The sequence below is a fragment of the Vidua macroura genome, chromosome 9 (genome assembly GCF_024509145.1).
Source record: "Vidua macroura isolate BioBank_ID:100142 chromosome 9, ASM2450914v1, whole genome shotgun sequence".
Lineage (NCBI taxonomy): Eukaryota > Metazoa > Chordata > Aves > Passeriformes > Viduidae > Vidua > Vidua macroura.
The window spans coordinates 553,083-565,280 of NC_071579.1; the positions used below are offsets into that span (position 1 = coordinate 553,083).

A 12,198-nucleotide genomic window follows, 5' to 3' on the forward strand; every position below is an offset into this window, starting at 1 on the left:
AGAGCACTGGTGCTTTTAGCCCTCACTGTCCTGCTCACCTTTTTGGCCGGTGCTCTTGCTGCTTTTACAGAGTACCTGAGTTCTAAATATAGTGTTTTGAAAGCTTCTCAGTTTGCTCTTCAAATTAATATAGTGTTTTATCTCCCAGTGTACCCAATATATAGAGCTTCAGAAGTGTACACCTGGCTGTACTGCACGGTGTTAGGGAAGAGAGCTTATCCACAAGTGCTTGTCACCAAGACTTTCAGGACCTTCTTCAATTCAGATGTTTGCTTTTTTCCTCTGATCTGTATTTTAGCTTGCGTAGTTGTGATAGCTGTCATGTTATCTCTTCTTACTTTTCAAGCTGGGGTACTTATTTTCTTAGTTGCTCAAGAGAAGACTGGGGAAGTTCACACGTAAGAACACACTCTGCACTTAGCAGTGTCTTTTTCATTTAAAAAAGTCCATCTGAGTCCATCCCTGTGCTTATCCATTATTTAATTAAATACTGCCTTTCAGGCTTCCTAGATCTCCAGCATGCAGTGCATAAGTGAACATATAATTGCCTCCAGATTGAAGTCTGGCTAATACAGCTCATGTTTTCCCGTTACAAGATCTATCCTCTTAGACTGTCCCTTTCCAGCGGAGTGTTTTGGCTGGTTGAGCAAAGCCAGGCACAGATGTGCAGAAAGCCCTAATGTATTTTGCCATGCAGAAAGAAGGCAATAAATCATGAGCATTTTAAGGCTGTAGCCATGTTGAGGGCTTTTGTATTCTACGTTCTGCATTTCAGACCATGACCTGGGAGACAGAAGAGTGGCGTGGTTCTCTTAGGAGGATGTGCTCGTGCCTGTACCTCCTTTTCTTTCACTGTTTCACCCTGGGTTTGGCAAGCTGTGAGCTCTTTGCTGCATATTCTTTATCAGTCCTAGATGCAGTAGAGAGGAGAAGCAGACATGAAGTTGGAGAGAAAGCTGGGAAAGGGAGGGGACTATGAATAAGGCTTTCTTAAGCTCTTATACCTAATTTTTCAGAAAGAAGTTGAGGTTCAGGAGCTACAAGTCTGTCAAAATCAAGAGGACTAAAGCTGTTATGTTGATAGCCTGTCAAGAGAGAAACCTACATTAGGTATTTGGTGATAAATAGTTAACCTGTCAGGAATTTCTGAGTGTTACGGATTTTTGTACCGAGAAGTACATGCTCCTTTTCACTTTTTATCAAAACTAAGCTAGTTTCTGGAGACAGAGATGTAAATCCTCTCCACTCAGTTATAATATAGTTTGTGGCTGCTCAGTTGTTAAATAGGTTATGGTCTTTCTATCTGCATGGTTTCAGTGGATAATAAATTTAGTATTTCTGTAGCAAGTCTTGCACAGCTTTGGAATGAAAAAGAAAGTTGTGTCTGCAGAGATCACATAGTTTGCATACTTTGAGGAATATTTTACAGACTACATATTCTATCAATATCTGGCCTTCTTGGGAAGAGATCCAACATCTGCTAATGCTCATCTGTCTGCCCTGCATTGAGAGCTGTCAGCCCCCTTTGAGGGATTGACTACGAACACTGGATGTTTGATAGGAATTGTTACTCACCTGTTTCAGAGGTCTCATGGGAGCAGCTGTAACATTCATGGGTCTGCTGGTGATAGTGCTCATTCTCTGGCTTTGGTCAAACGGTCATGAAAAAGTTTTTTAAGGGATTTCTTTCTGTGCTTTTGTTGATTTTTTCCCAGGTATGACCATTCTGTATCTGATAACAAAGCACTAATGATAGTCTCAGAAGAACCACTGTTATATATTTCACCACCACCACCCCCCTGCCGGCCTCTGATCAACAGGACGGAGTCGCTGAGGTGAGAAAACAACCTGTTGTGAGCATTTACAGTTTATTAGGAGTTTATATATAAACTCTGTGTTGGCTGAGTGCTGCTGGACAGCTGTGCATGATGCTATTGTCCATTCATGGTGTTTATCCAGTACCTGACCAGTGTCTCTCTCCTAAGTGTCTGCACTGTCCAATGCTTGCTATCATAAGGACAGATCCACTTGGATCTTTTTAATCTTTCCATGATTTTAGTAATGATTTTCACCACTCTCTTTGCACACTGGTCATTTGCAATAACCAAATAACAATTTTCTGATTGTCTGGGTGGTTTTCACGACTTAAAAAGAGAAATCACTTCATATGTAGGAGTGTTAATGATATGGAAATCAAGTCCAGCTAAAAGCCTTTCTCAACTGAGTTACATAAGAAATGGTCTTCTATTCTTCAGCTTCTGATAGAAGCGGTCTGAACCTGACATTGCAGATGTTCTTTGTTCACTGTTAGAAAACACCTAGCTCCACTTTTTCTGTGGATATGAGTCACTAACCTTACCTCCATTCTCTTTGTCTATTCTTTCTCTCAGATTTTTTTTGCCAAAATTTATCCTTAATCAGTAATTTCTCTTGAATTGATCAGCTTTTCATTTTAAATTTCAGTAGTCCTTTCCAGTAATTTCAAAATTACTGTTCGCTGGGCAAAAGAAAGGACTGTATCTATTTTATGTAGGAACACCCATGAATCTAGTACTTTATAGATAAATCTTAAAATTGTATTTTCTTTCTGTGGTATTAAAAATAAGTTATCCTAAGGTGAAATAATAGCAATTTTCAGTGTCTATGATGCCTTGTGGTGGCTACCTAGAACAGAGGCTAGACAAGATTAAGAGAATAAAAGCAGGTATTTATTAAATTTATTTAATAAATAGGCAATCAGTAATAAATAAATTTATTTAATAAATAGGTAAATAAATAAAAAGCAGGTATTTATTTATTTATTACCTTCAATAGGTACACCTTGGGCAGTCAAAGCCCAGCCAGGGCCTACACCCAAAAATGGACGACAGGTCGTGCGTTTTCATACTTTTATATGTTTGGTCCATTTGCATATTGGGGGTTAATCTTCCAATTACAGCTTCAGGTAATGCAGTAATTTACCCCAAGTTTGCACCTCCCCAACTCACTTTTGTTTACATTTCTCAGGGCCTGAGGCAGTGAGGTGTCCTTGATTCCCATGCCTAGAGAGGAATTGTTGTGTCTGACCAAAATGGGAAGACAATAGCCAACACTCCATATGGAGTTTAGAGCTATACGCTGAAGAACTGCAGGATTACAAATAGATGAAAAATAGAAAGCTAAAATCCTAAGGCATCATCTATATGGCAGCTAAACTGTTGTGTGACACTAAACCATTGTGCCAGTGTTGTTTGCAGTCTGTGCTGATGCTGTGCTTTCCCAGGCTGACCCACGAGCTGCGAGGATGGGTGCACAGGCACGAGGTAGAGCGCACGCGGTCGCGGCGGCTGAGCAACAGCCAACAGCAGCGAGCGCGAGCCCCGCAGGTGTGTGATCAAAAATTCATTCCATGGAACACTCTCCCTCACCTCTTGTGCTTGGCATCATAGACAGAAGTGCCCATCATGCCTGTAATTAGGGCAGCCAACACATCCTATTTTAAATTGGTGGGTTTGGTTGATTACTATGTTGTTCAGATTTGTTCTTCCATTCCTGCTCTTGGATTCAGGGTTTTGAATTTTTTTAGCAGCCATCAAAACATGATCAGCATTTTCTAAAATTAAATCAATCATTATCCTTTTTATGGCTTCTCTGTAAAGATAAGCAATTGCTTAATGGAGAGAAATACAACCTACAGCACATTCATCTGACTCACTGTTAAGGGTGACAGCTGATTTGTTTTGTTGAAGTATTTCTATTGTTTAAATTTTTGCTAGAGGGATTGCGGGTTTTTTTGTATGACTACAGAATTATGAGACTTGTGCTCATATTTCCATTTTTTTAAAATCTCTTTTATCTACGTGGCATACTTATATCAAGGCTGAAATTAAGACAATGAATTTCCCAAGTATTTAAATGGATTAGGCGTAGTAATGTTGCGGCGGGCGGTTGTCCAGAGTGCCGCGACGTTCTAGAAGAAGTGCCTTGAAAAAGACACCTCGGGGGCACAGGCACGTCTGTGCTCACACCGGGTGATTTCAGCTCTTCTGTGATCCCGGCGACACAGGAGAAGAGACGGGGTTTTCATGTGGGGTTCCAAGGAGAGCCTTCATTGAGTTTCTTCCTCAGAGGAGTCCAGGGACAAAGAGCCGCTCAGGCAGGGAAAGCAGGAGTTTCTTTAGGGATCTCGAGGGGCAGGACAGAACACCAGGGCCAATGGGATGAGGGCACAGGGCTGGAGCAGGGGCGCAGGGCCAGTGGGGTAGGAGAAATCAACATACAGTTGCAAAGGGCTCTGGAGGCAATTTTCTTGCTCTCCCTTACCAAAAGGGTTGTAGGTCAGGGGTTGGCCCTCCAGGGGAGTGTGGTAGGCTTTCCTTTTGCTGGCTCTCCGGCCCCCACATAGTAACAGCTTTCAAGGAATTGAGCATTACAATGTGGGAGAGACTGCAGTTCTCTAGAAAAGAAGTGTTGTGTATTAAACTTCAGATCCTTCTCACCGGTGTCCCAATGTGGTAGAATATTTAGAAATGTTGTCTATGGTGCCAAGCTCCCTTTCTTGTCTCTGAATGTTGACTTCCGATTTGGCTGTATTAAAATCTTGCTGGTTTTGTTGTTCCAGCTTGATTGATGACCATTTCAGTTTCTCATGTTTCAGTGGAAAAATGTACATTTCTGGTGCAGGGCACTGACTGACCTCTGCCCCCCATTCTGTGTGTTGTATTTAATGTAGTGACAAACCACGGAGCTGCTTATTGTTTTCACTTTGTGTCATCTTCTCTTTTTACCCCTTTTTCAGAGCTCCCTCAGTGACAAAGCAGATTCCCAGCTAATGGCCATGCCTTACACAGACACCAGTCTCAGGTAAGGCAGAACAGCTCCTTTGTTATTGCTTCCTACTTAATAAAATAGTTTTTCACCAACAGTTTGTAAAGAATGCCCATTTTCATCTTCTCAGGGTTCTTAAGCCAAATACAGCTACTTTTCTTGGTCTAATTCTGTCCCTTAGCAAATAACTGCCTCTGATTATTTATATTACACTTCAAAGGACCTCTGTATCACAGCTGCACTCTTCCAGGGCTTTTCTAGCTATGAATTTTAAGAAAATCCTTGCTTTGCTCTCCAGAATCCCTTTCCAAACAGATTTGACTATTTAGGGAAAAACGGGGGGAACTGACTTTGGACTCTGAGAACATCATTAGTTTGTAAGAAGGTTTCAAAGAGCCGTGAGTCTGGTAAGGAAAAGGTTTCTCTCATTATCTTCAAGAGTAGAGCTGTTATAGCTAGCACCAAATTATTATGATGAACTTAAAAGTACCATTGTATCTCATTTGCATTCTTTGTCTCCATCTGCTGACTTTTCTCTGGTGATTATTGGAGCATGTTAATGGATTGTTTCCTGATGTCCCCTGTCCACCCCTCCTCATAACTATCCTGTCCCTCTTCCCTGGTGACAGGAAGTCCTGGACAGAAAAGATTTAGGAAACAAAATTTCTCTCTCCTGATCCCTGTGTGAAACTGTTTAGGAGGCTGTCTGCTTTGAAGTGCCAAAGAGGAGTGTAAGAGCAGAATGGAGTATGGAGGGGACTTTTTGGTGAGAACACCACCTGAAATGGTGCTGTGGGAAGTAAGACAGTTGTGGCCTATCTGTTTGCATTGCTGCTTTGGAAACAGTATCAGTGTGGAGGAGAAGAGCAAGCTGCAGGCAAATGTTATGGAAAACAGGCAATTTTGATACATCTTGACTTACACAAAAAAAAAAAAAAAGAAAAAGCCTTTTGAGTTCTACAGGCAGATGAAGGATAGCTGTTTCAACTGAGCACTGATGAACAAGCTTCATGCCATAAAGCAGTTTAATATACATGCTTGCATTACCCTTGAAAAAATTATCAGGATTATTGGAAACAGTGTGAAACATCATGCAGCTCAGCATCGTTGTGCTCTGAAGGAAGTGAGATTTTTTTGGGTTTTTTTTCAGATTAAGGATGTTTATATGAACAGGACCAGTGAGCCATGGCAGCTGCATGCTAACACTGTTCTGGAACTGCTAAGAACATGAAACAGATTTCCAATTCCTCTCAGAGCCACCAGCTACTAGCTGCTCTATGAAATCATAGAATTACAGTGTAGTCTAGGTTATAAAGGACCTCTGGAGATCTCTAGTCCAACATCCTACTCAAAGTAGGCTTAACTTCAGGTTTACTGAATGCCTCTGTTAGAAGAGATTATTAGATTACATCTCCATTGTAATCTCCATTAGGAAGCTGAGGATTGAAAAGAATTTCAGGGAAGTCAAAGCAGTGGAGGAGATAAATTTAAGATGATTTCAAAGAAAATCATCAACACCCCTCAGCTCCTTATAGTCTGTGTAGCTTTCTTCAGAGGTGATTTTGTTGAGGGCTTATGTAAGAGTGTTTCTTAAGGCTTCAGGTTTCAAAATGAGACTCTCCAGTTATTTTCCTAAGTTTTGCACTATTAAGATTGTGGTTCTTGATGCATAAAGCACTGTGTCCTGCCGCATTTCTTCCCAAAACAAGCCTGTGTGCAACATGCCAGTGCTCTGTGATGCATAACAAGCAGTATCCTTCAGAGTTTTGAAACAAAAGTTCTATTTATCTCCCAATAAATGGCCAGGTTCAGCACCATTGTTTGGGATGCGCAGTTTAATATGGTGCTTTCTTGTAATATGCAAAGGTGTTACTAAAACAGCTGATAGTTTTGCACCTGGTTTTGGTTCTGGAGTTACTGCCTCCCTTCGATGGCGCGGTCCATCGTGGTTATCGGCAGATGCAGTGTCCTACCTTGTAACATGTCCTAGCGTGCACCACAGCAGTTGAGACAGCCATGATACAGAGTGATACAGAGTGTCATCATACAATTTCAGAAAGCTTCAACACATACCGAGTAATACAATACCACATCAGAAGGCTTCAGGTGTCTGCCCATGCAGAGTGACATCACTTCAGAAGGCTGCAAGCATTGCCCCTCTTGTTCTTTAGGCCAAACTTTTATACCCCTCATTGTTCGTGCATTGTACCTGTGTGCCCTCTGTTCCCTTCTGAGATTGGTCAGTACCCCTGGGCACTCCATGTCTCATTGCTTTCAGTACTGGTCACTTGCTTTTCACAGTTGTAGCCCATTAGGGATGAGGCTTGGCCGCAGCCCCATTCCCAATTAGCACAAACTGTGTACCTACAATAATCCCCTGGTATTGCTCGTGTTCGATGTGTTACACGACCAGGAGAGCTTTGGGAAGGCCCTGTGGTTTCCAAGTGCTTTGGGGCAGTTTTGTCCTCTGGCTGGTTTTCAGGTCTTGTTGTGTCCCAGTGGAGTGTGGGCGAGCACACAGCTCTGTGTGCCCCACGTTAGCTCTCAGGATGTGTTGTACCAGCAGCGCTGTGCCTTTCATCACAGCCAGCTCCAGGGCTGGTGCCTTTCATCACAGCCCAGCTCCAGTGCTCCATCTCAGATGTGGTGCCTTTCATCACAGCCCAGCTCCAGAGCTCCATCTCAGGAGGGGCTTGCTGGGCCTGGGTATTTCCGTGGATGAGTAATCGAGCTCAAATTAGCTCCAGTCTTTGATTCCTGTGTGTGAAGGACAGGAGCCGATTCCTCTCGTGCATAGTGCTGCAGAAAGGGATGTGTAGAGTAGAGCTGCCTGCTCCTGATCCCCCAGGACTCACACCCCCAGTCCTATGAAAGGGCAACTGGCCTGGCAGCTGCAGTCTTCTGCTTGCAACAGGACTCAGTTAGCAGTGGAAGAGAGGATGGTGACAGCCTGCTATTACTGCTGCTTGAGAAAATCTCTTGATGATAGATTTGTGCCTTGTTATATTTTAGAAACATACTAAAATCATCTAAATTAGCCCCCTTAGTTCAAAACCTGGGTCAGCAGAAGACAGCTTGGGAGGGGAGGGATGCCTGGTCAGATGCCTTGCCACAAACACACAGTGCTATTAGAGTGTGCTATTAGAGTGGAGGAAATTAAAATGACAGGTTGAAGGTCCAGCTAATGGTTTCCCTCAGTACAGCTTTCCAGTGTGATTAAATAAGTTCTTTTGGAATGGAATTGGGGAAGTATAAATGATAGCAGTATATGCTAGGAATTTCTCACCTTTCCAAGATAAACAGTGGCTAAGTACCATGATTGTAGGACTTGCCAGTGTTTTGGCTTGGAATGAGCATCTTTTCCCTGTGTCTCATATGTGTAAGATGAGAACTGTGTAAAAGATAAGCCAGAATTATGCGAATATTTTATTTTTGCTCCTCTGTCTAAATTGAAATCAAGAGCAAACCTTGGAGTTGACCAGGGGAGAAATTTTTGAGCTGACCAGAGGATACAGCAGAAAAAAAAGAAAAGAAAGGCGGGTGAGAAAGAAGGTGAATTTGTCATTTGACAGTAAATTAAAAACTCTGTTTATGCTTAACTTTGTACTTCTTTCAATTTCAGTGGTTTGAATTCTTAGCAGTAAGAGAAAATTATTTCATTACTAAATAGTTTGGTATTTTATTTCAGAATGACATTTTATTCTTAAATTTATTTTCAGAAGTCATCACAATTTTTCAGACACTTCAGGTTGAAACTTTTTTTTCCTGTTGAGCTAGCAAACAGGTTTTTGCTGGCCTCAGAAGCATGAACAAAAACAAATCTGGAAAACTTTGTCACAATAAGACCTTTGAAACACCTTGAACTTTCAAAAAGTACTGAGTAGTTTCATTGTCTACACCTGTGTTCTGTGTTCCTCAAGCTTCTCTCAGTGGATGAAGAGCTGCAGTTCCTTTAAAAAGCAGGTCTTCAAAGTCATTGTCTCACTGAAATTAACTGTCTTGTCTAAAATAATTACCTTTGCCCTTCTTTATTTCAGCAGGAACTCAGGGAATGAGCTGCAAGTGTATTATGCCTCTCCAAGGAGCTATCAAGACTTCTTTGAAGCAATTCACCGAAGGGAAGATACATTCTATGTGGTGTCATTCCGCAGAGTAAGTGTAGCAGGGGCTGATACTGGCCTTTTACACACGTCCCTAAGACTGCTTCTAGCAGAGATACCAAAGATGACTTAGCCAAGATTGAAGGTAAATTTGTTTCTTCTGAAGTGATGCTTCTCTGTGTCCTCTACAAGTAACATGGCCTGATCATGGTCTTTGCAAAACATGCCCTATCACATTGGGAATGGAAAGAGCTTTGCAGGAAACATTGTAGGCCAGGGCAAGACAGCCCAAAATTGCAGGAACCCTGTGGTTAAACACACGTTAGAACTACTTAATAGGGGTACAAACCTTCTGTGCTTCTGGGTATAGGAACAAATATACCCTCTGCATAAATTATTACTGTTAGCACAATGCAGTTTCTGTATTCTTCTAGAACTCTTACATTTGTAGCTTTATGTGTCACATATTGCAGCTGTACAGGACTGTGTGCAGGGCCACAATTTTTCTGCTGTTTTGTGACTTGTAAGTTGACACAGATGAGCAGGTCTGCTATCTATGCTGAGATACAGCAGAGGCTTGTGCTGCAGCTTTGTCAGGCACAGCCTCACATCTGCAGCACAGTTAGTGACGGTAAAAGCTGTTCTAAAATGGAATTTCAGGTGTCTGATGGCACTTTCTGCACTGCAAGCACGACTAGTGTCGAAGCCAGGACAGCTGCAGCAGTGAGGAGCTGGTTGGGACCTGGTGGTAGAAATGATCAAGGCAGACAGACAGTGGTTGAAAGACCAGCCTGGAGTTGGAGGAATTTCTTCCTCCCTTTTGCAGAGGTCTTGATGAATCATTAGATTCGTGTCTATAATGCACATTTGGTTGACCCTGGGCCCTGCTGAGCCTCCTGCCCTGCCATTTTGCAGTCGTGTTGTTAGATGAGAATTGTTCTGTGCATGTTCACACCCAGCTGTGATCCTCCCAGTACCGTGCAAAGCTCCATTTGTTTCCTCTTCATAGGAGTGTCCCAAGAGGGGTCCCGAGGTAGTGGGGCGCCAGTAGTGGCCACAGCAGCAGCTCACCCAGCTAAAACCCGTTCTGTGTAAGAGCACACTCATCAGCACAGTTCGTTTAAGCAGTTCCTGTGTTGTCATAACTACCAATCTATGGATGCCATAGGTACATAGGTAATACAGCCCTGTTCCACCTGGTACACAGCAAGTTTCTTAATTTGTGAGATGCACGTCTGTAGAAAAGGTTCAGGCAAAATAAAAACAGCGGTGCTCTTCTTAGTATTAAGGTTTTATGCTGAGTAGAAATATGAGATGAGTTTCCAGTCTTGGGATTACTGGGTTGTGTCACAAGGCTGGAATTTTGTTATTAAATGCTTGGCATGTTCTGCTGTTCTTTCAGCTAGCAACACAAATATAGCCAGCACCAGGCTCCACATATCCTGAAGATGAGGAGAAGGGAACAGAAGAATAAAAGTTTTCCTGGAAACTCTGAATACAAAGCAGAGCAGTGTTTGTAGAGTTCTGCACTTGGGACCATTGCTCCAGCCCACCTGAATGCATGAACATGTCCATAGGTCCTGTTTACACTGTTGGGTTAATGACCTGGAAGTTGTCAGCTCTCATTTCAAGTCACAGAGCTGTCCTTGGAAACAGTGTGCCCTGTGCCACAGAATCCCTACAGCTTGCTCTGCTCTCTTGCAGGGAGAGGTGCCTGGGCCTTTTAAACCCATCTATGAAGTTTATTTGGTTGCAAAGCTTTTGGTATTTCTGTTTTATGAATGAAGTGTCCTCAAATAGAAGTCAATTTCATGCATTACCTCATTTATTGTTTTAACAGGGCAAACCTGATCTAGCAGCAAGCTCTGCCCTGAGGCACTTTTCAATGACTTGCTTAGATTCTTTTGTGAGTTCAGAAGAAAGGAGTCCTGCACAGCCAAGGGGTGCCATCAGCAGGGCCCCAGCCTGGGAGGTGCCCTTTCACTTCCTCGGGGGGATTGCTGACTTCATTTTCTCTGGACCACAGCTCCCTTTTCCCTACTGGTTAGGAGCTGCGAGAGGACTGATTCCTCCCCAGTGCTGTCCCACAGTTCACTTGCATTGTTTGCTCTTGTCCAAGTGAGCAGCCAAGGCCTGGAGATGAAATGTTTAGTTCTCCTCTCTCGCTGTTTGCCATGCAGACACTCCCACATACTTCATAAGCTGTTACAGCCCTGTAACATAAAAAACAGAACAAGAATCATGTAGTTAAAAGTTGCAGGGAGTGGGTGGTTCTGGTTGTTGTGCTCCAAGTGGAAGGTGGGACTGTGGATCTCAGGAGTTCCCTTCCGCCTGATGTCCCTGGATCCTCTGTCCCCATTTCCTGCTCTGCAGCCTCATAAACCCTAGCGTTTCTCCTGGATACATGTGATAAAATGGAACATTTTTTGTGTGTTCTCAATTGCACTGCAGGAGCTGTGCCCTGAGTTCCTTGGATTTTCTAGAAAACGGGATTTGCTAGGGCTACTCCTGCCTCTTACGTGGTAGGACTCAGCCAAGACTTCTGGAAGTGCAGAGTTGGGAAGCAAAGCTCTTGCACACTGCATGTTCTTCTGGTGATGCTTGCTACCTGTAAGACTGAGATTCCCATGATCTCATTGATTTTACTTTCTTTCCTTGTCTTGGAAGGCTTGCAGTCTGCATTTTTACAGTTGAGGTTTATGTGGTTTGGTTTTTTTTTTCCTTTTTAAGGAGGAGAGAGGAAAATAAAGTAGCATTTGGATCAGCTGAGTCCATAGAAGAAGCAGGGCTTTTGCTCTGGGTCGAAAGAAATTAATTTGTTGCTATTATCAGGGGAATCTCTAATGTCATTTTAAACAAGAAGAGTCTGCTGCTCTGCCAACCCCCTTGATTTCTGCTCTGTAATGTCTGTGACACGAGTCTGCTTGATGTGTCCTGAAAGCGCAGTGGAGTGTGGATACAAAAGCCCAGCTGGTGGATCTGAGGTGCTCTGTCAGCAGGGAGGAAGCACCTGGCTGGCTCTCTGTGAGCCTGGCACCCACACAGCTCCCTGTCGGAGCTCACGTCTGGTTTGCCACAGAGTACTCAGGCCTTGCGATTGTTCCTAGAATTACCTGAATAGCTAGCTTAGTTTGAAAAGTAATTAATTAAAATCATTGGAGAAAACAAATCCCACCCAATTTACTTTGGCCTGTTAATGCTGCTTCAGATCATTCCACCCTTGTGTGGTTAGGATCAGAGTCCCCACAACTTGGAGTGATTAAGCAGTAGATTTCACCATCCTGGAAGGTTC

At 43.0% G+C, this 12,198-nt stretch overlaps 1 protein-coding gene across 3 annotated transcripts in view; it reads left to right on the forward strand.

The window, feature by feature from the left end:
• ATF6 (activating transcription factor 6) overlaps positions 1–12,198 on the forward strand; it is a 75,129-nt gene that overhangs the window by 23,596 nt on the left and 39,335 nt on the right. For 2 of the 3 annotated variants that reach the window (XM_053985637.1, XM_053985640.1), the window contains 4 exons: positions 1,716–1,835; positions 3,263–3,365; positions 4,778–4,842; positions 8,844–8,958. In XM_053985637.1, the coding sequence (XP_053841612.1) occupies positions 1,716–1,835; positions 3,263–3,365; positions 4,778–4,842; positions 8,844–8,958 (403 nt within the window). The remainder of the gene's footprint in view (positions 1–1,715; positions 1,836–3,262; positions 3,366–4,777; positions 4,843–8,843; positions 8,959–12,198) is intronic. The other variant, XM_053985638.1, reaches the window with a different exon arrangement.